The 26,138-nt window shown below is 48.6% G+C and overlaps 4 protein-coding genes across 7 annotated transcripts; 3 read left to right on the plus strand and 1 right to left on the minus strand.

Annotated features, from left to right (window-relative positions):
- Window positions 1-196: 196 nt before the first annotated feature.
- nudt13 (nudix (nucleoside diphosphate linked moiety X)-type motif 13) lies at window positions 197-3,568 on the plus strand. Of its 4 annotated transcripts, none has more exons than XM_087845003.1 (9): window positions 197-304; window positions 1,577-1,677; window positions 1,751-1,893; window positions 1,970-2,077; window positions 2,163-2,269; window positions 2,443-2,568; window positions 2,631-2,742; window positions 2,825-2,979; window positions 3,094-3,568. In XM_087845003.1, exons 1-9 carry the CDS (start codon window positions 212-214, stop codon window positions 3,286-3,288), a joined length of 1,140 nt encoding a protein of 379 aa, XP_087701129.1. In that variant the 5' UTR covers window positions 197-211; the 3' UTR covers window positions 3,289-3,568. The 4 variants fall into 4 exon arrangements, with proteins under 4 accessions (XP_087701129.1, XP_087701130.1, XP_087701131.1 ...); XM_087845004.1 differs by having other exon boundaries at window positions 2,166-2,269; XM_087845005.1 differs by having other exon boundaries at window positions 199-304; window positions 1,432-1,677.
- Window positions 3,569-3,844: 276 nt separating this feature from the next.
- On the plus strand, window positions 3,845-7,154 carry si:ch211-207i20.2 (uncharacterized). The gene is made up of 5 exons (XM_006793279.3): window positions 3,845-4,590; window positions 5,217-5,376; window positions 5,454-5,512; window positions 5,588-5,684; window positions 5,757-7,154. The coding sequence occupies exons 1-5, from the start codon at window positions 4,441-4,443 to the stop codon at window positions 6,779-6,781; spliced, it is 1,491 nt and encodes a 496-aa protein (XP_006793342.2). The 5' UTR covers window positions 3,845-4,440; the 3' UTR covers window positions 6,782-7,154.
- Window positions 7,155-7,858: 704 nt separating this feature from the next.
- Window positions 7,859-15,508, plus strand: noc3l (NOC3-like DNA replication regulator). The gene is made up of 21 exons (XM_087845002.1): window positions 7,859-8,034; window positions 10,038-10,242; window positions 10,331-10,457; window positions 10,545-10,699; window positions 10,781-10,852; window positions 10,932-11,062; window positions 11,138-11,299; window positions 11,389-11,482; window positions 11,558-11,733; window positions 11,803-11,931; window positions 12,024-12,155; window positions 12,747-12,827; window positions 12,915-13,015; window positions 13,122-13,194; window positions 13,281-13,344; window positions 13,797-13,868; window positions 13,951-14,132; window positions 14,339-14,467; window positions 14,706-14,803; window positions 14,923-15,007; window positions 15,082-15,508. The coding sequence occupies exons 1-21, from the start codon at window positions 8,026-8,028 to the stop codon at window positions 15,211-15,213; spliced, it is 2,409 nt and encodes an 802-aa protein (XP_087701128.1). The 5' UTR covers window positions 7,859-8,025; the 3' UTR covers window positions 15,214-15,508.
- A 30-nt stretch (window positions 15,509-15,538) lies between these two features.
- Window positions 15,539-25,848, minus strand: LOC102791040 (interferon-induced protein with tetratricopeptide repeats 5-like). The gene is made up of 9 exons (XM_087845006.1): window positions 25,597-25,848; window positions 24,509-24,698; window positions 22,159-22,350; window positions 21,739-21,963; window positions 21,465-21,606; window positions 17,590-17,717; window positions 17,105-17,266; window positions 16,192-16,239; window positions 15,539-16,097 (listed from the first exon to the last, which is right to left on the minus strand). The coding sequence occupies exons 1-9, from the start codon at window positions 25,794-25,796 to the stop codon at window positions 15,819-15,821; spliced, it is 1,566 nt and encodes a 521-aa protein (XP_087701132.1). The 5' UTR covers window positions 25,797-25,848; the 3' UTR covers window positions 15,539-15,818.
- Between the last annotated feature and the right edge of the window lie 290 nt (window positions 25,849-26,138).

The following is a 26,138-nucleotide window of genomic DNA, read 5'->3' on the forward strand; positions in this document are numbered from 1 at the left end:
CAAATTGATGTTTTCTATCGTCTAATTAATATAACATTATATTTTATACACAGTTTTATTTTTAAATACATTTACATTTTAGTTATATCATAACTGATCATAAGCGATAAATTACATGCATTAATCATAATTATAATTCCTGTAAGTGCGGTGTTTTTCCTGCAGGGGGCGGTAGTTTGCTTGCTGTTATTGTCGTCAGCAACATGAAAATATGAGCAGAAGAAGAAGAAGCTGTAGCGTCAAAAGCTCCACGGGAAAGAAAGAGACTCACACCAGACTCCGTTCAAAAAGTGGCCGATTTAAGGTCAGAGCTGCAGCTTTGTTACAAGAACTGTGCGTGTAACTGCAGACGGTTACTGCAGGTTTCAAGGTGGAGGCTCCCACTGCTGTGGGTGCAGTTAAAGGGCAGATCACGTGGTGATTGGCTCCAGCAGAGTCCAGGCCGTGATCAGCAGCTTTTACAGCAGCTGGTTATTGGGTGAGTGGGTCTAATCGACCTTTGATCTCACTCCGCCTGTTATTCTGAATAACACAGTACATTTGTTTCCAAGGCAACTGACATTAAAACAAAATCCTCCTTCCTGCACTGCATGCTGGGAGTGTGAGTGAGTTTGTTTGGGATGTGTTTTCAGAAGCTTTACACCCTGTGGTTGTTCATTGGTTAAAGATAGGTTTATTTCACTGGGTTGTGTAGAATGACAGTTTCACTGCTGAGCTGGACACAGACCAGAAACATGGCAGAGAACGAATTAACCAGGAATTAAAATATACTCAAGAGTCAAAGTGACGAGTGTCACTGTACCAGCAGCCAGCTTAGACGGGCTTTAACAGCAGTGATAAGGTCAGCAACATCACCTGTGGGCTTCATCATCGGACCATCGTGCAGCAGGAGCGCCGCAGCGGTGCTCGCATTAACAGTTCAGTGTTCATGATGAGATTCTGTTAAGCTTTTAGTCTTTTTTGGAGCCAGTGGGTGTCGAGGAAAAGCCCTCAAAGTCGTTAACTCAGTGGGAAATCAGGAAAACTCGAATGAGAATCTTTTGTCTCTATATCAGCTGCAGGAGGGAACAGTGGACTCTGGGAAATTTGTTTTTCCAGGAAACTGTTTTTCCTGCCACGGGTCCACCCTGCTACATTAGTGGGGTGGATGTCCCAGCTACATCACTCCAGCAGCGGTGGTGAGAGTGCTCATATTCCCCAGCACAGCAGCCTTTCCAGCTTTCTCATTGGTCAGGCAGAGATGGGATTCATGCTAACTAGGAGAAAGAAACCAAGGGGAGCGCGGTGACAGATGTTGACCTCGTGTTCGAGGGTCTGACTGCTTATAAAACGGCGGCACATCCACATGTTTCTGTGAAGACTCAACTCTGATGCTGTGCGTCTGTGAACACGTGCAGTAATATTTCCCCTCTTTCTTTGTGTAACTGTCAGAGGTCAAAGGTCTCCTCCTCTCTGAGGTCATCAGTCACAGGTCCACACTGTCGGACTCTCTGGTGTCAGACCACAGACGCCGTACCGGAGCGTTTGTCCTTCAGAGAATCAGGTGTGGAGGTCATCCGCTGTCACCTGTCTGCAGGTAGGAGACCCCGCCCACATCAGAGCCATGCTGAGGCTCCTCCTCTCAGGCCTGAAAACGCAGCCGAGCCGCTGCTGCTCCAGCTTCGTGTCCAGGATGAGGTAACTCGTTATTTTGCTCGATTACTGATCAGTCGGTCGATCGATGGGCTGATCAGCTGATCTGTCCTTTCAGGTATGTGAACAGGCTGAAGGAGGACGACGAGGCGTGCGCGGCGGCGCTGAAGGATGGCTCCATCTTCCTCTTCCACCGCTTGTCTCCTCTGCTGCGACGCCCCGACGCCAGAACCTTCAGCCCAGCAGCTTTCACCTGCTCAGGTACAGAACCAGAGCGAGCAGCGCTGAGGACCTCAGTCAGGTGACATTCCTGCTGAGACGCTTTTTCGTGTTCCAGATGTGCAGTTGGTCCTACAGAGGCTCGGTTCAGACGGGTCGCAGCTGAAGGAGGCCGTTCTGATTGGCTGTTCTGAGCAGAACCAGGCTCAGTTCTGTCTGGATGTCGGTGAGAACGATTGAAATCCAGATCCCTGCATTGCGAGCTCGCCAGCGCCATGTTCCTGACTCTGGAGGTTCTGGTCTCTGTTCAGGAGAACTGGACCAGGCGGCGGTGGAGGAAGCCTCTCAGGGGACCTTCATCGATCTGAGGAAGGCCTTCTTTCTGCTGCCCGCAGCTGAGGCGCCTCTAGTGTCCAAGGTAAGTGATGGAGCTGACCTCTGATACCCACGTGTTCGGTTCTGGTACCAAATCAGGAACGTTTCAGCACCGTCCCACCAAACCGATGCTGATACTGCCCAGTAGAAGAGTCACACAGTAGTCTGTGTGTCCTGACCCCGTGTGTCCTGACCCCGTGTGTCCTGACCCTGCAGGGTCAGGCGCTGCTGCGTTGGCATCAGACCAGCAGGTTCTGCGGCGCTTCGGGCCAGCCGACTCAACGAAACCGAGCAGGCAGCCAGAGGTTCTGCAGCAGCAGCTCCACCGTCTACTACCCGAAGGTAACGTCCTCGGTGCAGAACTGAACCAGAACCGAGCCGGGTCTGACTGTTTGTGTCTACAGATGTCTGCGGTGGCGGTCGCCCTGGTGTCTGATGGGAGTCGGTGTCTGCTGGGCCGCCAGCCAACCTTCCCACGTGGACTCTACAGCGCGCTGGCTGGCTTCTGTGACATGGGTCAGACTCACCTGTGTGTGTGTTTGTGTGTTTGTGTGTGTGTAGAACTCACCTGTGTGTGTGTGTGTGTGTGTGGTTCCAGGTGAGACTCTGGAGGAGGCGCTCTGCAGGGAGGTGGCGGAGGAGGTGGGTCTGGAGATCCAGAGCATCTCCTACAGCTCCTCGCAGCACTGGCCGTTCCCGCACAGCTCCTTCATGCTGGGCTGCCACGCCTTGGTTAGCCCCGCCCACACTCAGGTGAGCTCACAGGTGATTATTGAGGTTGTGTAATCAGGACGAGGAGAAGCGAGCTCGGAGCTCCTCGTACTCAGTGATGTAGTGTCACGTGACCTGCTCTCGTTTCCTGTGCAGCTGAGCGTGGACAACTCAGAGCTGGAAGATGCTCGCTGGTTCACCATGGACGAAATCACCCGCGCCCTCCAAGTGAAAGCTCCGCCCAGGAGAGGCGACCCCCCCATCATCTGGCTTCCTCCGAAACACGCCCTCGCCAACCGCCTCATCAGGGAGTGGGTGGAGCAGCAGCGGCAGAGTGAGGGCGGAGAGTGATGGAGGCGGAGCTGCAGTCGGAGTCATCAGATCACACCTGAAACACGGATGTTTCACCTCCGCTCCTGAGATCTCACAGTTCAGAAGTCCATTCAGATTCTGTCTGATTTTAGCCTGCTTCACAGATCTAACCTGTGATCTTATTGAAAGAAACTTTTAATGTGAAAAACATTCAGTCAGTCACAACAGGAAGCAGCTCGTGGACTCTGACCTGCTGATGTTTCCTCCAAACTGGTTTTAATTTTCAATAAAAATCCCAGAATGGAAAAAAGCTTGTGCTCGGTTTCTTTTATCTGAGAAAGAATCAGCAAACGCCAGCGTTCACTCATCAAACGTCCGATTTAAGAAACGAGCTGTCCGAGGGGCGTTCGAGGCCGCGGGGTCTCACCTGTCCAGGTTTACCTGAGACCTCGCAGGACAGACATGAACTCGGGTGGAGGAGAAACATTTTCACTGCCCTGCTTCTGTTCAGCTTTTATTTTGGTATTTCCTGTGAAACACTGGAGGGACGTGATTGATCACTCTTCTTCTGTGGTATCTGTCCTCCGGGCTCACTCAGGATAAAGCAGTTTGTGATGACAGGTTTGCTCTGCTCGTCCTCAGAGTGTGAGGAAGCTCCCAGGATAAATGAATCAGTCTGGTTTGTGAGATTCGTATCAGGACGATAAATAAATGAGACCGACCGCCCCGCGTGCAGCTTTGACCCAGAGTGACGTGTTCTTCTCTGTACACCAAAGATTTCTGTTTATCATCATGTTTCTGATTGGATGGCTGTAAATGGAAATAGAGCTAAACGTTTTTTATTGAAAGTGTTTATTTGTTTGATTTTTAGATGAAAAAATAAATATTTAGCTACTCGTTGGAAGCACAAACCGTAACGTGTAACCTGATCCAGCCCAGAACAGGCGGAACGACAGTCAGACATCCGTGAGCTCTATCCGGATCACAGTTAGAAACGGAAACGGCTTCCTGTTTGAACCGGAAGCCAGAGCTGCTCTTGGTGCAACCCCCCGTGTAGTTCGGGTCTGTGGGTCGGATCAGACTGGACTCTCGGTTCTTTCCCCCGGGCCCTCTGTCCTCTGAGTAACCGCTGAGAGCGGCCCGAGGTCCCGCTGATGGTCGGCAGGGCTCCGCGGCCTGTCAGCCCGCAGGATGAGCTTCTCCGCCGGCCTGCACACACAGCTGGCCGCCGTCATGGAGTCCCTCGTCCACGCTGCAGTGGCGGAGCTGAAGAAGCTGGTGGAGGCCGGAGAGGAGCAAACTCTGCTGACCAGAGAGAGGACGGAGAGCCGCGAGAGGATGGTGAGGAGCGGGGACTGCCTGGTGTGGCGGTGTAACTGGTTGCCCAGTGTAGCTGGTGTGGCGATGTAACTGGTGACTCAGTCTAACTGGTGTGATGGTGAGACTGGTGACCCAGTCTAACTGGTGTGGCGGTGAAACTGGTGACGCAGTCTAATTGGTGTGGCGGTGAAACTGGTGACCCAGACTAACTGGTGTGGTGGTGTGACTGGTGGCCCAGACTAACTGGTGTGGTGGTGTGACTGGTGGCCCAGACTAACTGGTGTGATGGTGGGACTGGTGACCCAGACTAACTGGTGTGATGGTGAAACTGGTGACCCAGTCTAACTGGTGTGATGGTGGGACTGGTGGCCCAGACTAACTGGTGTGGTGGTTTGACTGGTGACCCAGACTAACTGGTGTGATGGTGAAACTGGTGACCCAGTCTAACTGGTGTGATGGTGGGACTGGTGGCCCAGACTAACTGGTGTGGTGGTGTGACTGGTGACCCAGACTAACTGGTGTGATGGTGAAACTGGTGACCCAGTCTAACTGGTGTGATGGTGGGACTGGTGACCCAGACTGTAGCTGGTGGTGGTTGTATAGTTTTGACCGTTGTCATGGTGACAGTGTGTGACCTCCGACCTCAGGTGCTGTTCGCCTCCATCATGGAGACTCTGGGGAACGAGGCTCTGGGGAAGATCCTCAACCTGCTGGATGAAGTCGGGCTGACGGCAGAGCCGCCGTCGGGCCGCGGCGCCCGGCGACTGCAGACGAGCGTACTCAACGTGCTCAGCAACGCCCACATCGGTAAGTATTGGCCCCGCCCAAAGACTCCACCCCCGAGCCTCAGTGACGTCACCCTCACTGTGTTTTGTTTGTGGCAGAGCTCGAGCACTCGTACGGACTCCGGCAGCAGGGCGGCGACTCAGCCACGCCCCCTCAGGTAAGCCTCCTGCTCTGGCTCACCTGTGCTGCGTTCACTGACCGTGACTGAGTGTATGTATATGTGTCCCTGCAGACCAGTTCGAAGCAGGAGGAGGAGGAGACGCCGCTGGTGCTGGCGGTCACCATTAAGGACGAGCACGGGAACATCGACCTGGGCGCAATCGCAGAGAGTGAGTGCTCGACCGCGGCAGGAAGTACGCCCGCACGTGTGATGGTCTGATCAGCTGTGCTTATTCTTTCAGGAGCCGAGGTGGAGGCGGCCCCACCGGACGAGTCGGAGCGGCTGTTGTCCCCATTGAAGGTGACGAGCCCGGCGGGCTTCGTGCTGGAGAGCGTCACCTGGAAGTACTTCACATGCACGGCGTGCGGGAAGTCCTTCTCATCTCAGAGCAACCTCAATACGCACCTGCGCGTGCACACGGGAGAAAAGCCATTTTTGTGCAGCGTGTGCGGCCGCACCTTTCGCCAGCGGCAGGGCATGGAGAGCCACATGCGCACGCACACGGGCGAGCGGCCCTTCGAGTGCTCGCAGTGCGGCAAACGCTTCTCCAAGCAGGGCCAGCTGAAAGCGCACGCCGTCGTGCACACGGGCGAGAAGCCGCACGCCTGCGACCAGTGCGGCCGCCGCTTCAATCTGCCGCAGAACCTGCAGCGCCACAAGCGGACGCACACAGGCGCCAAGATCTTCGTGTGCAAAGCATGCGGGAAGGGATTCACGCGCGCCGTCACGCTGCGCACGCACCAGCTGATCCATACCGGCCAAAAGCCATTCAGGTGTGAGCAGTGCCACAAAGCTTTCCGGCACGCCGTCAACCTCAGGAACCACCAGCGCACGCACAGCGGCGCCCGCCCCTTCGCCTGCGACCTCTGCGGGAAAAGCTTCCGGCAGGCGGTGAACCTGAAGATCCACCGCCGCACGCACACGGGCGAGCGGCCCTTCTGCTGCCGCCAGTGCGGGAAGACGTTCAGCCAGCAGAGCAGCCTGATCTCGCACGGGCGCACGCACTCCGGCGAGAAGCCGTTTGCGTGCGGTGCCTGCGACAAGAAGTTCAACAACAGCAACAGCCTGAAGCTGCACACGCGCGTGCACACGGGCGAGAAGCCGTATGCCTGCGACGTCTGCGGCAAGAGCTTCAGCCAGGGCAGCCACCTGCGCACGCACAAGCGCCACCTGCACGCCGGTGGGAAGCAGTACATCTGCGACCGCTGCGGCAAACGCTACGCTGACCAGCGCAACCTGAAGCTGCACAAGTGCGGCTACGCCTGAACGGCCCGGAGGGCTTGAGTGTGCAGGGGGCGGGGCCTCTGATTCGGCAAACAGACTCTGGCTGTTCCTTACACTCTGATTGGTTGCAATCTGAGTCGATGGTTTCAGAGACGGACCGCAGACACCTGTGCAGGAGCACACCTGTCCACCTGCTGCCTTAATGGGACGGCGCGCCGCTTCGGCTTACGCATGACGTCATCACTGAGGTCACTGTGAACACTGATAATACTCAGACGTGAACTTTAATTTGAAAAGGTTTTGATGACATGAAGTGACCTTTCAAAATAAAAGAAGTTTATTTTTTGTTCTGAAATGTTTGTTTATCATTTTTTTAAAGTGACAGTAAGAAGACAAACATCCTGCAGGACGGATCCATGAGTAATAAAAATAATAATAATAATCAATAAAAAGTGTTGGTGATCAATCTGAGGAGCACGAGGTGAGCGACTGCAGCTTCCTGTTTGATCAGCAGGTGCAGCACACCTGTCAGCACATTCCTGAGGCCCATCAAGAATAAAGTCTAAAAAGTTAATGAGAAAAATAAATGTTAATACTTTAAAAGGTGGGGGCATGGTTTGGGTGTGATGTCAGCGAGCGCCGCACAGAACGCCGCCGACCTGTGAAGATTTATGGATAAAAAATTTAGCTAAAAGTATTAACAAATTGATCATAAAACACATTTATCATTCTTCTTGGGGAACAGAAGAAAACATTTTCCCATCGTAAAGAAAACTCTCTTAAAATATGGACAATGACAAAACCCTCCAGCTGTTAGTCATCACGTGTTCCGTGTCACATGAACTACTCCACCTCAGGTCCTCAAGAAGGTTTCAAGGTCCTGGAAGGTGCATAGAGAACACGCCCAGAAAGAATGGCAGGACCTCAGGGAGTCTGAATCCGAGGGAAAATAATCAGATTACACACACAGGCTTTTTCTCTTGAGTCTGTTTGAAGCAACATCGGTGAATCTCCCCGTGGAGGCCTCACGGAGAGCCGTAGGCCGTCTGAGGCGCGCTCCAGTCCAGCAGAAAAAACTGGTCCCGTCCTCCGGCCGCTGGGGGCGCTGTCCTCGTCACAGAAGGGCTGTTACTTACTGTTACTGTTTCCGGGTCTTTGGAGAGCAACGTGTGGAGGCAACCCGCATCTCGGCACCAAAACACTCCGACACTCCGAACCAAAGTGACCGAGCGGGAACGACTGTAGTCCGGCCTGACACATCGGAGACACCGGAACGTCCTGCAGCCATGGGCCCGGTGAGTGAGCGGCTTAAATCCGCCGTTTAATGAACGGAGTCTGGTCTGAGAGAACAAACATGCTCAAAGCGTCTGTGTCCTCACAGCCTGAGTCCACAGAAAACCCCACGATCTTAGAGTCAGACTTATTTTAAAACAGCTCCCGGGTGTTCAGAGGGGTACCAGAGCCCCCAAATAACGGCGCATTGAACGGAGTGTGGTCCGAGCACACACGGTGATGCTCCTCCATCAGAGCTGCTTTACGTCTGACAACATCACAGACGGTCACGTGGAAGGACAGAGTGTCTGATGGTCTGCCATCAGACACTCTGTCCCCACTCAGGAAAGAAACACACCTCATCATCCACCCACCTACGTAGCACATGTAGTTTCCTGTAGTACCAGGAAGTGTGAGGTAGTACTGTGTAGTGTGAGGTAGTACTGTGTAGTGAGAGGTAGTACTGTGTAGTGTGAGGTAGTACTGTGTAGTGTGAGGTAGTACTGTGTAGTGTGAGGTAGTACCGGGGCTCTAGACTAACTTTTTGACTTGGGCGCACCGGAACGCCTAACTTTAAAAATTCAGGCGCACTCAGATTTTTCCACCGCATCGCTTAACTCCGCAGTTTTACATGTGCACTTTCTTTGGGGGGAAGTCCATACAGACAATATTCATTTCTAAATTATTAACTAACAAACTTGTGCTTTGTCAATATTGTAGAAAATGTTAAACTTCATCATCGTCTCGGCTCCTCTGACGACCTGCCTGCTGCTGACAGGCAGAGAGGACACGTGGGCATTTATTGCAGCATATAATGTGTTTCTGGACACACTGCTGCTTTTTCAGCATTCAGAGATTGATGGCTCCGTGTCAGAGCTGCCTATGAATTTCAGACAGATCAGGCCTTAACTTAACAACAAAGTTATCAATAGTTCTTTTCATCTTTTCTCATTACCCACAGCTACATCCACTTCTGTCGTGCCTAGTCTGCTCACTAGGGCTGGGTATCATCACTGATTTCTATTCGATTCCGGTTCTCAAAGTCCTGATTTGATTAAACTTAGCCTCAGACAGTCAGAAATATTATAATTCTGATCATTTATCAGCACTGATACATGTGAGACTTCATCAGCATTGTGAACATCACAGCAGATACTTTGTGTGAAAGTAACTGAGAATAAAACAGAAAAACATGAAGGAGATTTTCCTGGTCTGGCTTTTTATGGCAGATAACCTTAAAAATATTCTGCAATGTTCTGCATATAAAGTTTAAATTTCTTCAGTATTGAACAGCAGAAATTAGGCTTGCTTGTCCGAGGTCATTTAAGTGAAAAAAGAAAAAGACAGCGCAAAAAACAGCAGAAGTCAGAGTGAATTCATGACGACATTGATCACATGTGAAGCGCAGTTTGCTTCTTCTTTTGCTGCTGGCTCGGCGAATTTTGGTTGGAGAGACAAAACCTGCAGCTCAGAATCAGCGCAAAAAGACGTAAACACAGCGCAAACCTGACCCATCAGAATCGCTGAGCTCCGACGGCGTGTCCGACAGCGTGTCCGTGTTCGGGCCGTCGGGCGAGAAAGCCGAGAAAGACAAAGCTGATTCTGATGCGTCGGCTCTGTGTTCACGTCTCTGTGTGGAATCCGTTAATGAATTGATATCGCTTTATTCAGACTACTCACCTCCCACTTCCACCTGCACTTTCAACTGGACCACAGCCAATCAGAGAGGTCCCGCCCCATACTATCTCTGATTGGTTTAGTCCACGATAGGGGTGTGTGTCTGTTGTTGACCACATGGAGAGTAGCAGAGATTTATTTTGTTACCTGAACAGTTAGTGCGAGGTAGTGTTGAGGCGGCAGAGCGTCTGAGCGCCACGCCCACAGTGAGTCCAGTAAATCAGCAGCTTGAGACGCCGAGTTCGTCTCTGATTGGTGGGTTTAGAGTCGGGTCACACCGCGTCAGGTGTTCACAGGACCGTGACATCATCGCTGAACACCTCTCCTTCTTTCCTCTGACGCTCCGCAGCCTCGCTCGAAGAAGCGGCGGCCGACGTTTCGCCGCCTGCTGAAGACGAGCGGCGTGAAGCTGGAGAACAAGCTGAAGAACCGCCAGCTGAAGCAGCAGAACGTCGCCAAGAAGCAGCGCAAGGAGCAGAAAAGGCTGAGGCAGGCGGTGAAGGGCGCCGTGGGCGAAACGCCCCGCCCCCTGGAGACGTACAGGAAGAGACCAGGTGAGCGGCAAACGATCGCGTGATTACTAACGTCTGCTGTAAACCAATCAGAGACCAGAACTGTCTGACCCTGCTCCTGCTCGTGCAGAGGAGGAGGAGGAGGAGGAGGAGTTTCTGGAGAGCCTGCCCACAGACATGATGGAGCAGGAAGACCTGCAGCAGATGACCGCCATGGCTCGCCAGGCGTCCTTCATTACCAGGGACCTGTCGTCATGGTAACTCCAACACACACACACACACCATATTTAGATGTGATGCGCAGTGACTGAGGTGCGTTTGTGTGATGCGGCGGGGCGTCCCAGCGGGCCGGTGCATGGCGGGAAGAAGCGGAAATCGGACGTAGCTCGCAGCTACGAGAAGGTTCCCAGAAAGATGGCGAGGACGGAGGAAAAGGAAGTGATCCACCTGCTGCCGATCAAAGACAAGACGGGCGTGATCCCACAGAGCGTCGAGAGGGGTACGGCGTGCTGCGTTGATCGCTGATCGATCTGATTGGTTCTCTGTGGCTGTGTCGAAACGTCTCGCTCTCTTCTTTCAGTGGTGGCGAAGCAGCCGGAGGAGGAGGAGCAGGGGGAGGAGCCGGAGGAGGAGCCTGATGACGTCGACGCAGGTATGAGGAGCAATCAGAACGCACGGCGGGGTAAACGCCTCCGTGGCGTCCTCTCATCTGTCACGCGTCCTCCTTGCAGAGGCGGAGCCACCGAGCTGCCAGGAGATGACGCCGGCGCAGAGAGAGCGGCTCAGGAATCAGAAGCTCAATGAGAGGAAGCTGACCATCGCCGGCCTGGCGTCGGCCATCGTGTCGGACCCCATCGGCAGCGTAAGGCCGGGCGCCGCTCTGGGATCGGGCTCGTGGCGTGTATGCGTGTGTTTAACGTGACGTCGTGTGTGACAGATAAAGCGCGTGAAGGAGCTGCGGGGGATGCTGATGGAGGCCGACCCCAGCGTGGCGGTGACGGTCAGAAAGCTGGTGATGGTGTCTTTGATGGAGGTCTTCAAAGACATCGCCCCCACCTACAGGATCCGACCTCTGACCTCGGCGGAGAAGACCGCTAAGGTGCGTTTGTGAGTTTGTTTGTAGAGGAAGCGCCCGGCGGCAGGTCGCCACGTTTTAACCCGCTGCTTCTGCCGCTCGCCGTCTTCCAGGTGAAGAAGGAGACGCAGGTGCTGCGAGAGTTCGAGGAGGGTTTGGTGAGTCAGTACAAGTTCTACCTGGAGGACCTGGAGCAGACCGTCAAAGGTACGCCGCCGTCACCATAGCAACAGCCACACACTGACACCTCACGGCGCCCTGACCGCTCATCTCCGCCCACAGACTGGAAGCAGAAGAAGAAGAAGCGCAGTCAGGCGGTGGCGCTGCAGGCGTACGGCGGGCTGGCCGAGGTCGCCGTCCGCTGCCTGTGCGAGCTGCTCGTCGCTCTGCCTCACTTCAACTTCCACAACAACGTCGTGGTCGTCCTGGCGCCGCTGATGAACGACTCCACCAAGAAGGTGGGTCTCACGGGCGCCGCGGCCCGGCCCAGCGTTGTGCGACGCCTTCACGTGCTCTTTGTGTTTCAGGTGTCCGGCATGTGCTGCGACGCGTTCAGGAAGCTCTTCCAGCAGGACAGAGCGGGCGGGGCCTCGCTGGCCACGGTGCGAGTCATCTCCGGCCTCGTGAAGAGCCTGAACTACAACGTCCGACCCGAGGTAACGAACGAAACGTCTCCAGGCCACGCCCACTCCGAGAAGACTCTGTTGATCAATTATTAATCAGACGCCGTTAACTCCGCCCCCTCCAGCTGCTGCGGACGCTGCTGAGTCTGAGGATCAAAGAGGTGGAGATGAAGAAGGACATCGAGGCTGCGGCACCAAAGAAGAAGTTCATGACCAACAAGGAGAGGAAGAAGAACCTGTCGAGGATGCAGAGGAAGGTAAACCCGAGTCCTTATTGGTTGTTTCAGCGCTCGGCTCCGCCCCCAAGGCCCCGTTCATTTTAAGGGCTGCAGCAGCAGTGAGAGAAACTCAGGCTTTAGAAACAGGAACACGTGTTCGTTAAAAAAACATCAGCACAAAGAGACGATCTGCTAATGATCACAAGGTAAAAAATAATATGAGCGAAACGAGTAGAAAATATTTTTAATTTAAAATAACTCCAAACATAATAATGTGAGAATAAGAGAATGTTAATATTACTGGGGCAAAATATAAGAAACAATTCTTACAATAACCTGAGCAACAAAGTAACAAAGTAACAAAGACACGAGAAGAACATGTGAGTCAGAATAAAATGTTTCTACATGTTCAATTCACTAAAGTCTGTGAGAATTAATATCAGAAGCTTTAAAAACTCAGGGATTTCTCAGTCCGTCCAGCAGGGGGCAGTGAGAGACATCAACCTCTGTGTGTGTGTGTCTGAAGGGGGACAACCTGATTCATGGGTTGGTGTGTGTGTGTGTGTGTGTGTGTGTGTGTGTGTGTGTGTGTGTGTGTGTGTGTGTGTGTGTGTGTGTGTGTGTGTGTAGTGGAAGAAGGCTGAGGAGAAGCTGGAGAAGGAGCTGCTGGAAGCCGAAGCCTCAGAGAGCAAAGACAAGAAGATCAAGCTGGTGAGTTGAAAGGTCACGAGCGTGTACAGTGAGAGGAAGGACACTCCTCCTCTTCCTCCTCCTCACCCCTCTGCTCTTCCTCTCCAGCACACAGAGACGCTGAACATCGTCTTCCTCATTTACTTCAGGATTTTGAAGAAGGCTCAGAAATCAGTTCTTCTCCCTGCAGTTCTGGAGGGGCTCGCCAAGTACGCACACACACACACACACACACACACACACACACACACACACACACACACACACACTCTGTAGTACTACTATAGTGCTGAATATGATGTCATTTCCTGTCAGTTTTGCTCACCTCATCAACCTGGAGTTCTTTGATGACCTGCTCAACGTGCTGCAGGACCTCATCCAAGCAGGAGTGAGTGTTCATATTTGACCCCGCCCCCTGCAGTCACCTGCTAGTTTGGTTCTTTATTTATTTTTGTGGTTTATTTATACCTGCAGGATTTGTCCAATAAGGAGACGCTGTACTGCATCCAGACCGTCTTCACCATCCTGTCAGGACAAGGTCAGACTCTGTTTGTGTGCTCGTATATCTGACTTGTGAAGACCTTAGTCTGATGAAGACCTTTGAGGCCATTTTAAATATTTTTGTTATATGATCACAAGAAGTCAGGACCTTGTTTGTGTATCAACGTCGAGACATTTGTGGAAAACACTGGGATGTTTATGTAAATAAGCTGCACTAACGAGTTGTTTTAAAGGTTCAGACTTGGAGTCCTGGGAATATAGAGTGTAAGGGTCCCCTCAAGTGAGATAGACAAACATGTGTGTTCGTGTTCGGCTCACAGAGGCACATGTGCAGCACTGCTCAGCAACAGCACTGGCTACAGTTTATTCTCACTGAGATAGACCAATAAATTATTTTTAGAAACTCTTTGAAAAGTCAGGTGTGTTTCCTGCTCATGATGTCACTTCCTGTTGAGTTTCCTGGATCAATAAAGTTTGTTTGTGTATCAGGTGACGTCCTGAACATCGACCCGCTCAACTTTTACTCTCAGTTATATAAACTGCTGCCCAGGCTCCACGCAGGTCAGTTAGCCTCACTTTGAACCGGCAGTATGACGTCACACGTCACATGATTGTTTTAACAGCCACGCTTTGAATCCCTCAGGGGCGCCCAATGATGACGCCATCATTGTACTGCGGTGTCTGGACGCAATGCTGACCCGCCGCAGGAAGCAGGTGACCCTACAGAGGGCGATGGCGTTTGTCAAAAGGCTGAGCACGATCAGTCTGCACGTAATGCCCAACGCCAGCGTGGGAATTCTTGCCGCCAACCGAGCCACGATGCATGTGAGTCTGAACGTGTGTGTTGACATCCTGTCTTCCTCCCCTCGTCCCCGACCGCTCTCTCAGATCGCCGTTGTTGCTATATAAAATGCTGAATTCAGTCACTTGAAAAGAGGTGTGGTTACCTAACAGCTGCTCAGTAATTCAATTGTGTGTGTGTGTGTGTGTGTGTGTGTGTGTGTGTGTGTGTGTGTGTGTGTCTTTCTCAGTCCTTCCCAAAGTGTGACTTCCTGCTGGACAACGAGATTCAGGGCAGTGGGTTCTACCTGCCGGAGCTCGACGAACCTGAACACTGCAACGCTCAGAACACAGCACTGTGGGAGCTACACACACTGCAGGTATACACACACACACACACACACACACACACTGCAGGTACACACACACTGCAGACACACTGCAGGTATACACACTCTGCAGGTATACACACACACACACACACACTCGCACACACACTGCAGACACACACACACACTGCAGGTATACACACACTGCAGACACACACACAGGTATGCAGGTGCACACATGGCCCCACGTGTTCCTGAATGTAGCTGCGCGGTGTTTGTGCTCTTTCAGAGACATTACCACCCGGTCGTGCGGCGGTTTGCAGTCCACCTGAGTCAGGGCGCTCCCTCTGAAGGCTCGGCGGCGCTCAGTGCGGAGCTGAGTCGCAGGTACACACACATCACCTGTGTTTAATCAGAAAGCTCGGCCTGTGTGAGGATCAGTGAAAACGGCGTACTGCGCCTTTAAAAGTTTAGTTTTTCTGAAGTGTGAACGTTGCCCCCTGCAGGTCATCTGTGGAGCTGTTTGACGACTACAGCATCAAAGATATGACCTTTAACCCCCCTGTAGCATCACGAAGCCTCAAGAAGAAGGTTTGAAAGTCAAACTAAAATATTTTAAAGTTTAGTGAGTCATGATGACCGACTTTCGCTTTGCTTTGTGTCAGGGTCATTTTGTGGTCGGAGCGACGCTGCTTGACGCCGAGTTGCAGAGAAGAATCGAGCGCGCCCTGACCGCCGCCGAGGACACACAGCTGGACTTTACTGCAGCGCACACACACAAAACCACCCAGCACTGACACACACACATAAAATAAAACAACATTTTATGGCCATCAGGAGAGGAAGTACAGCTGCAACCTGATAGGCAGACCTTCAAAATAAAAGCCCAAAGCCCTTCAGGGGTGGAGTTGGACTGTTTTCATCATGTTGATGTGAAGAGTTGTGATGTTGGGCAACCCGATGAGTCGATGCGGAGTGCCCAGTTTGATTGCCATGACTGTGCTGTTTAAATGTCAGATATTAAAAATAAAGACTAGAAAAACTCTTCTTTAACGTTTCAGCTGCTTTTATTTTTTAGAGGCTGGGGTCTGTCACACCAGGTAAGACCCCAGGTGCAGGCTGTGTAAAGATGACCCAGAGACACGATGCTAGCTTGCAGGGCGTACATGGAACGCCATAGCCAAGTGGCCAGCATAGTATACAGAAACATCTGGAAGCCCCGAGGTCAACATGGCAGGTGGTGGAGAATGACCGAGCTAAGATCCTGTGGGACTTCCAGATACAGACGGACAAACAGGTGGTGGCTAACCAACCGGACATAGTGGTGGTAGAGAAACAGAAGAAGACGGCCGTAGTGATCGATGTAGCGGTTCCCAGGTGTGATGTGACGTAGCCGAGCATTTCAAACGGTGGCCTTCCTGGTACAAACTTTTTCACATGCGGCCTCTGGAAGCTTCTCCGGGCGGTCTTTCTCTTCCCCGTGTGCGGTCAGATCCAGGCGCAGCTCCCACAGGGCTGACAGATACTCGTCGTTGTTGGCGTCTATTTCCAGAGCGCGCTCATAATTTCTCACAGCCGCGCTCCGATCGCCCTTAGCTCTGGCCACTGCTCCCAGGATGCCATAGGACGCGGCGTCTCTGCGATTCCTTTTGAGGCCTTTCTCAGCTATCGTCGTCAGTTTCTGCAAAAGAATACCTGAAGGTTACTTCCTGTTTACTAAGATCAGGTTGAGTTTGCATTCGTTTTGCATAAAGCAGAGTGAGAAGCTGGCCAACCTTCACACAGTGCTTCCAATGTGATGTGTTGATGCACAACTCCAGAGCCTGTTGGATGCAGCACAGGACACGTTAGCAGACGGTTAACTGTCCACAGCTCGACTTTCCAAATGTCCGTCTGCCTCAGAGGCCTGTTCGCTAATACTGGTTGCACCTGGCGTATGCACCTGGCGTATGCACCTGGCGTATGCACCTGGCGTATGCACCTGGCGTATGCACCTGGCGTATGCACCTGGCGTATGCACCTGGCGTATGCACCTGGCGTATGCACCTGGCGTATGCACACTAGAGGTGGGAATCGCCACACATCCCACGATACGATATTATTGCAATTTTTTAAAATATTTTGCGATATTCAGATTCTGTACATAAAGGTAAACTTTATCAATATTCATTTTATCTAATATCAAAGTCTCACACTCAGTCTTTCTCTCATTTCAGTTTTATTGTTGACAAACTGAACGGTTTGTATTACAGTCTAGTCCAACTTAACTGAATCAACCATCTGGTACAATTATAGCTATTCTGAACTATGCAGTTTATGAAAACTATGCAGCCCCTTCACCAACTGAAGAATTTGAAAGTAAATTAAAACAAAACATAATTTTACATTAAATAAAAAAGTTTTAAACTTAATTAAAATAAAACATGTCTTAAGTTAAAATAAGTAAACTGTCATGTTTATTAAACACATTTGGACAGTGAAGGAATGTCAGGATTCTTGCTCAGAAAAAGGATCAACATGCTCTGAAGTCAGAGCACAAAAACCTTTTTGTAACAAAATATCGATTTCTGCTGTCCCTGTATCCATACATTATTAGCAAACAAAATATCACCATGCTACACAGTATCCATTTTTCCCCCACCCCTAATGCAGTGGTGGAGTCTGAATGCAGTTTTGAACGATCCGTACCTTTTTGTAATAGGTGAGTCCGAGGTCTTTCTGATCCGTGTGATAGAAGCAGAACTCTGCATAATACCGGTAGATGTACTGACGGATGCCTGGAGGTTCATCCTCTAATGTCTGCAGCACTTCATCAAACATCTGCTGAGCTCTGAAGCAACAAACACAAAGCTTAGACACAAAAAGAATCAATACAACAAATGTTTTTGGAATCAACAGTCCATCTGATGACTGTAGAAACATCAATACAGTCGAGTAAAACTGTCCAATCTGACATAATGTTGGTGTGAGCACAGGGGTCAAAGTTTCCTTCACGCACTTGTTTCCAGCTTTGGTAGTATGATTCAACGCTTTTTTGTTTTATTCCATAAGTGATCACGTCGGTCAGGTTTAGTCCAACCGTTCTTCTACCTGTGTCATTACTACCAGCTTTTTTAAATAAACATAAAACCAACACTGAGAATATTTCATTGGAAACAAACTGACAGGTAAACAGACCTCCTCCTTTCAAAGTTCTGTGCGTACTGCAGAGCCAGCAGAGCTTTTGCAGCATTGAAACCCTTCTTGAGCCTGACTGATTCCTCCAGATGCTGAATACAAAGACGTCTCAAATGCTGCACCTCTATTGGATAAAAACAGGTGTTACTGACTGAAATATTAAACACCCCCTTGTGTCCAGTCTTTGAGTGATGACGTATGAACACTGCTCCGTAGTGATGGGATTTCCGGCTCTTTTTAGAGATCCGGCTCTTTCGGCTCGGCTCACTAAAAAGAGCCGGCTCTTTCGGCTCCGAACCGGCTCTTCAGGTTGTTTTGTTGCTTTAATTATTTAATCATTAACAATAATATAAAATTATGCAGAAAAGGAATTACTAATGTTTAAAAAAGTGGTTGTTTATATATGGCCCCTAGAGACAAAGCACGTACAAACTCTAAAGCATATACAAACTCCAAAAAGCACGTACAAACTCCAAAACACATTTCTAGCATGAACTTAACTTCCAAAACAGAGCTACCCAGATCACTTAAATTACACAATTGAAAGCATATGTGTATTGTTTGTGTATTTATAGACAAGCACTCATATTTATTCAAATAATTAAAAAAAAAAATTCATTTACCTGTTACTACCACACACCAAATCCGGTTGTTGATACTTCCTGGCTTGTGTAGCCACTAGGTAACAAAAGCTCAACACTGTGCCCTAGCATCCTGGAGCACTTCTGTTGTCTTTTGTACGTGCTTCTTAGTTTGTACGTGCTTCTGAGTTTTTATGTGTTTTGGAGTTTGTACATGCTTAGGAGTTTGTAAGTGCGTCTGAGTTTTTACGCGTTTTGGAGTTTTTACGTGTTTTGGAGTTTGTACGTGCTTTGTCTCTAAGGTCCACCATAAATATACTTTATTTATTCACTCCACATAAAATGTAATAAATAAATCATATAATACAAAGAACAACTATTTACATTTCAAACTTTTAACTATTTAAATTTTCAGCTTTTTCCTTTTAAACAAATTTTACGTGAAACAACACAAAACACTGCAAACTACAACACAATTAAATATAAATTAAAATATTAAAACAAAAAGAAGATGCACATTCTCTGTTATATCGGCCTGCATGATTTCTGAATCCTTTATCATCTGCAACTGAAAATAGTGGATGATTACTATACCTTTCTAATGTGACGTTGTTGTCCCTCGCTCTCTTTCTCTCTGGCTCTGATCCTGTGCTACTGCGAGTGTAACTAACGCCCCTCCCCCCTCTGCCGGTACAGGCCGCGCGCGAGTTTAGCGGAAAAAAGAGCGAGAGAGAGGGTGAGAGAAAGAAAAAAAAAAAACCTCACGGCTCCCAATAAGGAGCCGGCTCGCGTCGTTCACTTCAAAGAGTCGGCTCTAAGAGCCATTTCGTTCGCGAACGACCCATCACTACTGCTCCGGTCCAAACTCCTCTGTGTTTAAGGCTGTTGTGTTTTTAACATGTTTTAATATTTTGTATCTTGTTCTATTTAATCTGAACAAGCCTCTAAAATCAGTCAGTGATCACAGTCGACCTGTTTTTATCACCACTGTTCATTTTAAAGCTCAGTTTTTAAACCCTTACGATGTAACTCCAGCAGCAGTATATTAATGACTAACCTCGTATTGTGGATGGATTATCTCAGTTGTTCTTCTGACTGAAGTTTGGTCTGTTTACAGCATCCTGACGTGCGATTGCATTTGTCTCTAACCATCAGGAACCTTCATGTTAACTTTTATCGAGTGGAAAAAAGTTAGCGTTCATCCTCCAGCTTCACTGTTTATGCTAACATAGCTGTGTCGCTAGCGGTCACGTAGCACATCATTATATAGCAGCTATTATACCATGTTGGAAATGATAGCAGAGCTGTGCGTTTGAATTTGTCAGAAATCTCTGTCAGAACATGCTATATCATGTTTAGGTGGAAACTAGTGTGGTAAATATATTAGGTGGTAGTGTTTTAATTAGTGACATATTAATCCAGAAGCTAATGAACGTGCACAGCATAGAGCCTTATAAGTGTTTCGCTTGTAACTGCATATGTGCCTGCACAGCGACGGTTATAACAGGATGTACTCAGGATGTGATATATACGATCATGGGTCCCCTAACGAGAACAACAGGAAGCAGCTGAGGTGAAAGGCAATTGAGACACCTTTCTAAGTGTTATAGAAGATTACCAAAAAAGGAGTTGCATTTAACTGTTACTAACCATAATTGACTACGTGCACGTTAGCATATGCTACTTCCGGTGCGGAAACTCCTGTGGGGAGCTTTGTTTCCGGTGTCCTATTCACGTCCTGTTTACGGTTCAAAACAAGTCAAGCAAATGAATGAATCAAGCGGCGATTTACATTTCTATAGATGTCTCGGGCATTTATCCAATATATCTGTAAATGATGTTCATCGACTGGTCGATATTTTTCCCCCGCGCCTCAGAGCAAAAGAGAAAATGGATTCAAATGTTATATTTCTCAGCTGTCCCTCGTTTACCGCAGGTGTTATGTTCTAAAAATAACCAGCGATAGGTGAAATCAAGTCGCCAATTTTATTTTTTGACGGTGCAAAACGTGTCGTGGACATACAGCACTGCACTTCAGGGTCACACTGCTAGCATCGATGCAGCGATTCTGTACAGGAGAGACGTCACGGAGGAGATCGTCTGCAGCGATCAGGATGCAATGTGACGTAAAAATAAGCCTGCAAACTTGCACAAAAAAATCTGTGAAACAGCGAGGTGAAAGGTGAACCGCATTATAGCGAGGGACCACTGTAATTTTGAAGGTAAGTCACAACATACCCTTCGTACATACTAATGTATAGAAACCGTTACCAGCAATCGTTTATTTTTGTGTGGCTTTTTTTCACGGTTTGTTAACATGCTGTGTAGGTGTGTACTTGACTAGCTGATCTCGACATAACGGAAACATCTGGTTTGACTATTCTTCACCTGTAGTTTGAATGCTGAACTTTTGCCTGTTTAAATCATAAGACCAGTCACTACACAGAGATGTGCTTCTGAATGTGGACGATGTGTCTTCTGCTGCAATTCTGCTTGTGTTGAGTGATGTAAACAACTGATCGATCTAAACTCTTTAAACAAAATTGATCATTATATTTTTTATGACACAGCAGTGGTGAGTGTTCCCACCTTCTGCTCTTTGTAACTTAACGCCATCTTTCCGTTTTCGAGTTTTGGACATGATTTTGGAGGATATCTTCGCAGTAGCGAATGTGTACAACCCCACATCCGGTCTCAAACCAGGAAGTTAGCATTTTCTCGTGCACAGGGTCAATTGATGGATGTTATGTTATCTGCTTACGCATGAGGGGGCGTGAACACCAACATATAAAACTGTATATCGAAGGGCTTCCTTTTTGAGATCGACACAGAAGGTGGTATTGTGTAAATCTCCCATACATGTATGCTTAATAGATAATTGTTGATTGACTGGACCTGCTCTGAGTCTTGGTTGTTTGTTCTCAGCACAACATCAGAGAATTCGGGAAACTAGCGAGCTAACTTCCTGCTAACTTCTAACTCCGTTAAACTTCATAAACCCTGTTCCCCATGGATGCCTGGATGTTAAACTTAATTGTTACACCTAGTAAAGCAGCAGCACATTTTATTAAAGACCGTTCGTAACTCTTAGTGAAGCCGCAGTGTCCTGAAGCATAGTTTGGGCCCAGAAACAGCTAATGATGTCAGACTTAAAGACTGGACTAAACCTGAAAATATATTCACATGTTGATTGCTTTATTTGAGACCTGCTGTGGTGTGCAGAGGCACAATAATAAAGATGGTATCTCTGTCCAAATACTTACCCGACTGGAAGGAGTACAGTGCAGTACCTGACTCTGGTCGGTCTCTTTCCCCAAGCAGCTTATTCTTCTTCTTCTCGTAACACAGAGCAAGCTGGTGGTGAATAAAAGATGACTGGCTTTTCTTCTCCAGCATACTCTTCAGCAGATCGATAGACTCATCCAGCTGATCCTAGAACAGGGACGAGTCACGGTAACGTTGGAGAGACGAGACGTTAGAAGCATAAAACCAATATTTTATCTCGAGTCCCTTGATTCACCATCAAGACCAGTATGTTTTTCCTATAAGCTACAGATGTTTTACCTGGTTGCGGAGATATTTTGCTACGTAGCGGGTGACTTGAGTGTCGTCCTGTCCGACTTCCAGGGCCTTTTTCACCAAACCTTTAGCCTCTGTGTGTTTGTTCTTGTCGTGGACCAGCTTCAGAGCCAGCAGGGACATCAAAACGCCATCATCTGGATTTTTTTCCAGGGCTCGACGAAGCTGTTTAGTGGCTGGTGATTCCTCGGGATACCAATCATTAACATTCTGAAGATAAGAGCTCCATAAGTTTGCTGGATGTAATTTATTTAATGGGTGTTACCTCTCAAAGAATCAACAACAACACGACTACAAAGTTAATGACTACAATGGTTAATACAGGAGAATCCTATGGACTGTCTGCTTCAGCAGGATAACTGCTTATATGCTAAACCGAAAGGCTGATTGGCTGATAGATTGTACCTGTTCTGTGCGATAGAGGACGATAGCATAGCCAGTGTTCCACTCCCAGTCATCAGGCTGCAGCTCCAAAGCTTTGCGGAAGCATTCTTCAGCTTTGGTATAGTAAGAATGGGAGAACTTAAGAAAGGTCCAGCCCTTCTCCCCGTACACCTCTGGATGGAGGTCAGTGGAAGAATCAGGCGGATGCTTCACCTGCAGAGTCACAGTATATTTAACAGAAATAGACTTGATTGCAGCGAATTCTTTGACATTGTCTGAACATTTATCAACTTTTCAGCCGAGAAGCCACAAATGCACAAACTAGTCTAGTTTGTCTGTTATATGCAGTTTATGTTTCAAATGTTATAGTTGTCACAGAAATATCCTGAAGTGTTTGGTTGCTAAACTGAAAAGATGGTCTGATATCCATACATATGGTCCAGAAAGGAATCATGCAACACTTTTGAACTTCTCTTGTTTTGTTTGGCAGAGTGCGCTATAACAGGGTCTTCATGTAAGTGATGGATCGCAGGTTTGGATCCTGTAGAAACACCTCAGGTAACCTGATGGCTGCACACTCTGTGGTCCAATAACAGGTCTAACATGGAGCTGTCATATTTCTCTTTATATTAAACTAACGTGGAGGTTTAGCTGTTGTCAGTCTTGGCTGATTTCCAGTGTTTATGCAAAGCTAGGGCGCTTTCACAATATGTGTTCTCGTGGAGTTGTGAAACCTCATCAGTGGCTGTAAAGTCAAGTACGCTCAAAGCGCCTCGATAGTCTAAGGAGCTTGCAAAGAAAAGCGTCTGGACTTCTTTAAGTTGCTTGAAGACGTTTCACCTTCATCCGAGAAGTTTCTTCAGTTCTAAGGTCAAATGGTGGAGAGTCCCAGATATAAACCTAGTGGGAGTTTCCCCCACAGAGGGACAAAAGGGTGTGAGTGGGCGTTAAGGCGTCTGGGAAGGGATCTCAAAACTGACGCCTTAACGCCCACTCACATCCTGGGCCATCTGACCTCAGGAATTTGCATGATAAGGTGGGGCCAGGTTTCACAATGAGCTCACCCAAAACTCTGGCTGATTGGGACCCACACCCAGTTCCACACCTTGGCTCAGGCGATTAGAGGATCATCAGGGGGTCCTTTTGTCCCTCTGTGGGGGGAAACTCCCACTAGGTTTAAATCTGGGACTCTCCACCATTTGACCTTAGAACTGAAGAAGCTTCTCGGATGAAGGTGAAACGTCTTCAAGCAACTTAAAGAAGTCCAGACGCTTTTCTTTGCAAGCTCCTTTGACTACAATGACCTGGATGACTGAGAACCTTCACAGACAAAGCGCCTCGATGTATTCCCGCTCCGCCCATTCCATCGAGCAGGCAACGTTGTGACTTGTGTGGGCCTGCCACAGCCAAATATCCCAGACTGCATTTTGTCCAAAACTTAGCGGCAGCATCGGAGAAGAGCAGCGAGTAACTTTTGAAATATGACTGTTTCTGTGACACCAAATAAACAGTCGATTTGTAAACATCAAATATCTGCTGCATTTATCAACACGTCACCTTTTTGCTCCGATGGAGCACCGACTGTCAGGTGACGGGAGGCTGAGGCTCACTAGAGCCAGTGAGACTCCCAGCACATTGTTTTCATTTTGATGATTTCTAAATCTTTGTGTTTGGATTATTTCAGCTTTTTTGTTGTCTTGTAAATCGGTTTGACCGAGATTAAAGTTAAACCCCAGAAAAGTTGATTCTGTTCATCTGGATGTTTTCAGTGGGAGAAATGTTTCGTCATCATCAGGTGACTTCTTCAGCCTCAGCTGACAGCAGGCTTCAACCTTATAAACAGGAAATAATGACTGAAACCATTGACGAACCTTGGGCTGCGAGGTCAGTTTATGATCATTAATATGCAAAATGTCACGTAAAAAATTTAATCTAACATTAAAAATATTTTCATTCAGTTTCTGGAAACATCTGGAGCAGCTGTTCATGGATACCCTGACGCTCCAGAAATGATGAAATGATGTGTTGAACATGTGTTCAGTGATCGTCCACTCCACAGCTGACTATTATACGTTTTGAGGGTCAAAGAAAACCAAATCCTTCGAACGTCCGACCTGTTTTCGTTCAGTGGCAGCACAAGCTGTGCGTACAATGTTTGTAAGAGAGATGAAGTTTGTGTTTCGGTGACAGTCTTTACGAACATATCAATGTCTGGATATTATAACAGCCATGAAGGCTAAAGGCAGGGGTTCTTTAGATGGTTATTGTTATAGTCAGCGCCTCTAGATTCACAACAGCGTTTATGGGTGGGTGTTAAAGAAGTGTTTAGAAACAGGTTAAACCAGTCGTGTTTCTGAGGGTGTATACGTGCCAGTATATCCTCGACTCGCTGACAGTAAGTCTGGGACTGTTCGTAGTCTTTGGTGTGGTATTTCAGCCAAGCCAGGTCTCCGTACGTCACGATGAGCCGCAGCTCGCTCTCCCGTCCGTAACACTCCCTCGTCTTCTCCTCTGATTCAGTGAGGAGCAACAGCGCCTCCTCTGGTTTACCCTGAAGGTACCTGAGGATGGACAACAAACAGGAATAACTCGCTGTGCTCCAGCGTCTTCAGGGTTTTGACACGTCTTTGTACCTGTAAAGCCATGAAACTTTGCAGCGCAGCGACATTAAGAGTAATTGCTCGCCTGACTTCACCCACACATGAACTTCCCACTCGTGATCCAAGGGGTTTAATACGATGGCAGCCCTCCAGCTTCAGCGTTTCTGGGAAGGACTTCCACAGGCTTCGGAGCGTTTATGGGAATTTTTGATCATTCTTTCAGAAGCACCTTTGTGAGGTCACACTGTGCTGTTGTCCTAGCAACCACCAAACCCAGACTCCAGAGAAGCGTGATTGGTCGCTCCAGACAACACGTCTCTAGAGCTCGGCGTGCTTCACGCATCGATGCTTGGTGATGTAAGGCTTGCATGCAGCTGTTCGCCATGGAAACATATTTCCTAAAGCTCTGTACGCAATGTTGACGTTTGGAGGTGTGCACTGACTCTGCACTACGATCCTCACTGACCCCGCTCCACTTCCTCCCAATCTCCTCCACCTTGTTCTAATTCCACTAACAGTCGGCTAAAGAGGAAAGTTCACGCCTGGACAGGTGACATCCTATCACGGTTAAAAGCTGGAAATTCACTGAGCTCCTGGGAGCAACCTAGGTGCTGATTTTCTACACCTGTGGACATGAAAGTGAAGCGAACATCTGAATGCAGTGACTTGGATGGGTGAGTGAATATTTTTGGCAATAATGTAAAAACCCAGCTTCACAGAAGCAACTTGAACAGTTGAATCTTGTTGTTTTCCATCTTTGTTGCTATTTTGTGCCCAATTATGATGATTTTATCTTTGGATGTCCCACAAACGAAGGCTTTTAGCTGAGGGTTCCTGTTCAATGCTCTGCACTGCTTACCTCACATAAGACAGGAACCTGTAGGAGTGGGCCAGGGCGCCCCGCTGCCCCAGTTGCAGGTCTATATCATGCTGCAGCTGCTTGCTAAGGTCGTCCAACTCCAAGTCTTCCTTCTTCAGATCCCAGGTGAAGCGACTCTGCAGCTGCTGCAGCCTGTGGTGTAGATCTTTACCTGGATCACTGCGTAAGACAAAACACATTCTCAATATAGTAGCAAGTGTTCACAAACATGAACAATTTAATAGTTTCTTAGGAGTATTTATGGTTTTATTTTGTGAAAACTGACGGAAAACAAATGTGCAGCACATGGAAGCAACATAACGAGATTGTGTTAATCTCATTGTTAGTTTTTGAACCTCTTCAAAAACAGAACTTGCTGATCAGTCCAAATTCAAAGATCCTTGTGTCCTAATTGTTCCGTTATTTGAGGTTATGGATGTTGTTTGACTGGAGGCGCCATTACTCCAATGAGTGCCCTTTATTATTTTTCAATTGTAAAAATAGCAACAGTAACAGACTAAACTCCAAACATTATGTTACAG

Source organism: Neolamprologus brichardi, chromosome 8, assembly GCF_056152115.1.
Source record: "Neolamprologus brichardi isolate AB-2024 chromosome 8, ASM5615211v1, whole genome shotgun sequence".
Lineage (NCBI taxonomy): Eukaryota > Metazoa > Chordata > Actinopteri > Cichliformes > Cichlidae > Neolamprologus > Neolamprologus brichardi.

Bases quoted from the DNA above. Each gene is read 5' to 3' on its own strand.
- nudt13 (XM_087845003.1), top strand. From the start codon at position 212: ATGAGCAGAAGAAGAAGAAGCTGTAGCGTCAAAAGCTCCACGGGAAAG. The intron at 305-1,576 runs GTCAGAGCTGCA...ACCTGTCTGCAG, and splicing joins CAAAAAGTGGCCGATTTAAG to GTAGGAGACCCCGCCCACAT. The intron at 2,078-2,162 runs GTGAGAACGATT...GTCTCTGTTCAG, and splicing joins TCAGTTCTGTCTGGATGTCG to GAGAACTGGACCAGGCGGCG.
- si:ch211-207i20.2 (XM_006793279.3), top strand. From the start codon at position 4,441: ATGAGCTTCTCCGCCGGCCTGCACACACAGCTGGCCGCCGTCATGGAG. The intron at 5,377-5,453 runs GTAAGTATTGGC...TGTTTGTGGCAG, and splicing joins GCTCAGCAACGCCCACATCG to AGCTCGAGCACTCGTACGGA. The intron at 5,685-5,756 runs GTGAGTGCTCGA...TTATTCTTTCAG, and splicing joins CCTGGGCGCAATCGCAGAGA to GAGCCGAGGTGGAGGCGGCC.
- noc3l (XM_087845002.1), top strand. The intron at 10,243-10,330 runs GTGAGCGGCAAA...CTGCTCGTGCAG, and splicing joins GACGTACAGGAAGAGACCAG to AGGAGGAGGAGGAGGAGGAG. The intron at 14,133-14,338 runs GTGAGTCTGAAC...TGTCTTTCTCAG, and splicing joins CCAACCGAGCCACGATGCAT to TCCTTCCCAAAGTGTGACTT.
- LOC102791040 (XM_087845006.1), bottom strand. From the start codon at position 25,796: ATGTGTTTTGTCTTACGCAGTGATCCAGGTAAAGATCTACACCACAGG. The intron at 22,351-24,508 runs GCACGTATACAC...GTGACTCTGCAG, and splicing joins AGCGAGTCGAGGATATACTG to GTGAAGCATCCGCCTGATTC. The intron at 16,098-16,191 runs GTTGGCCAGCTT...ATTCTTTTGCAG, and splicing joins ATTGGAAGCACTGTGTGAAG to AAACTGACGACGATAGCTGA.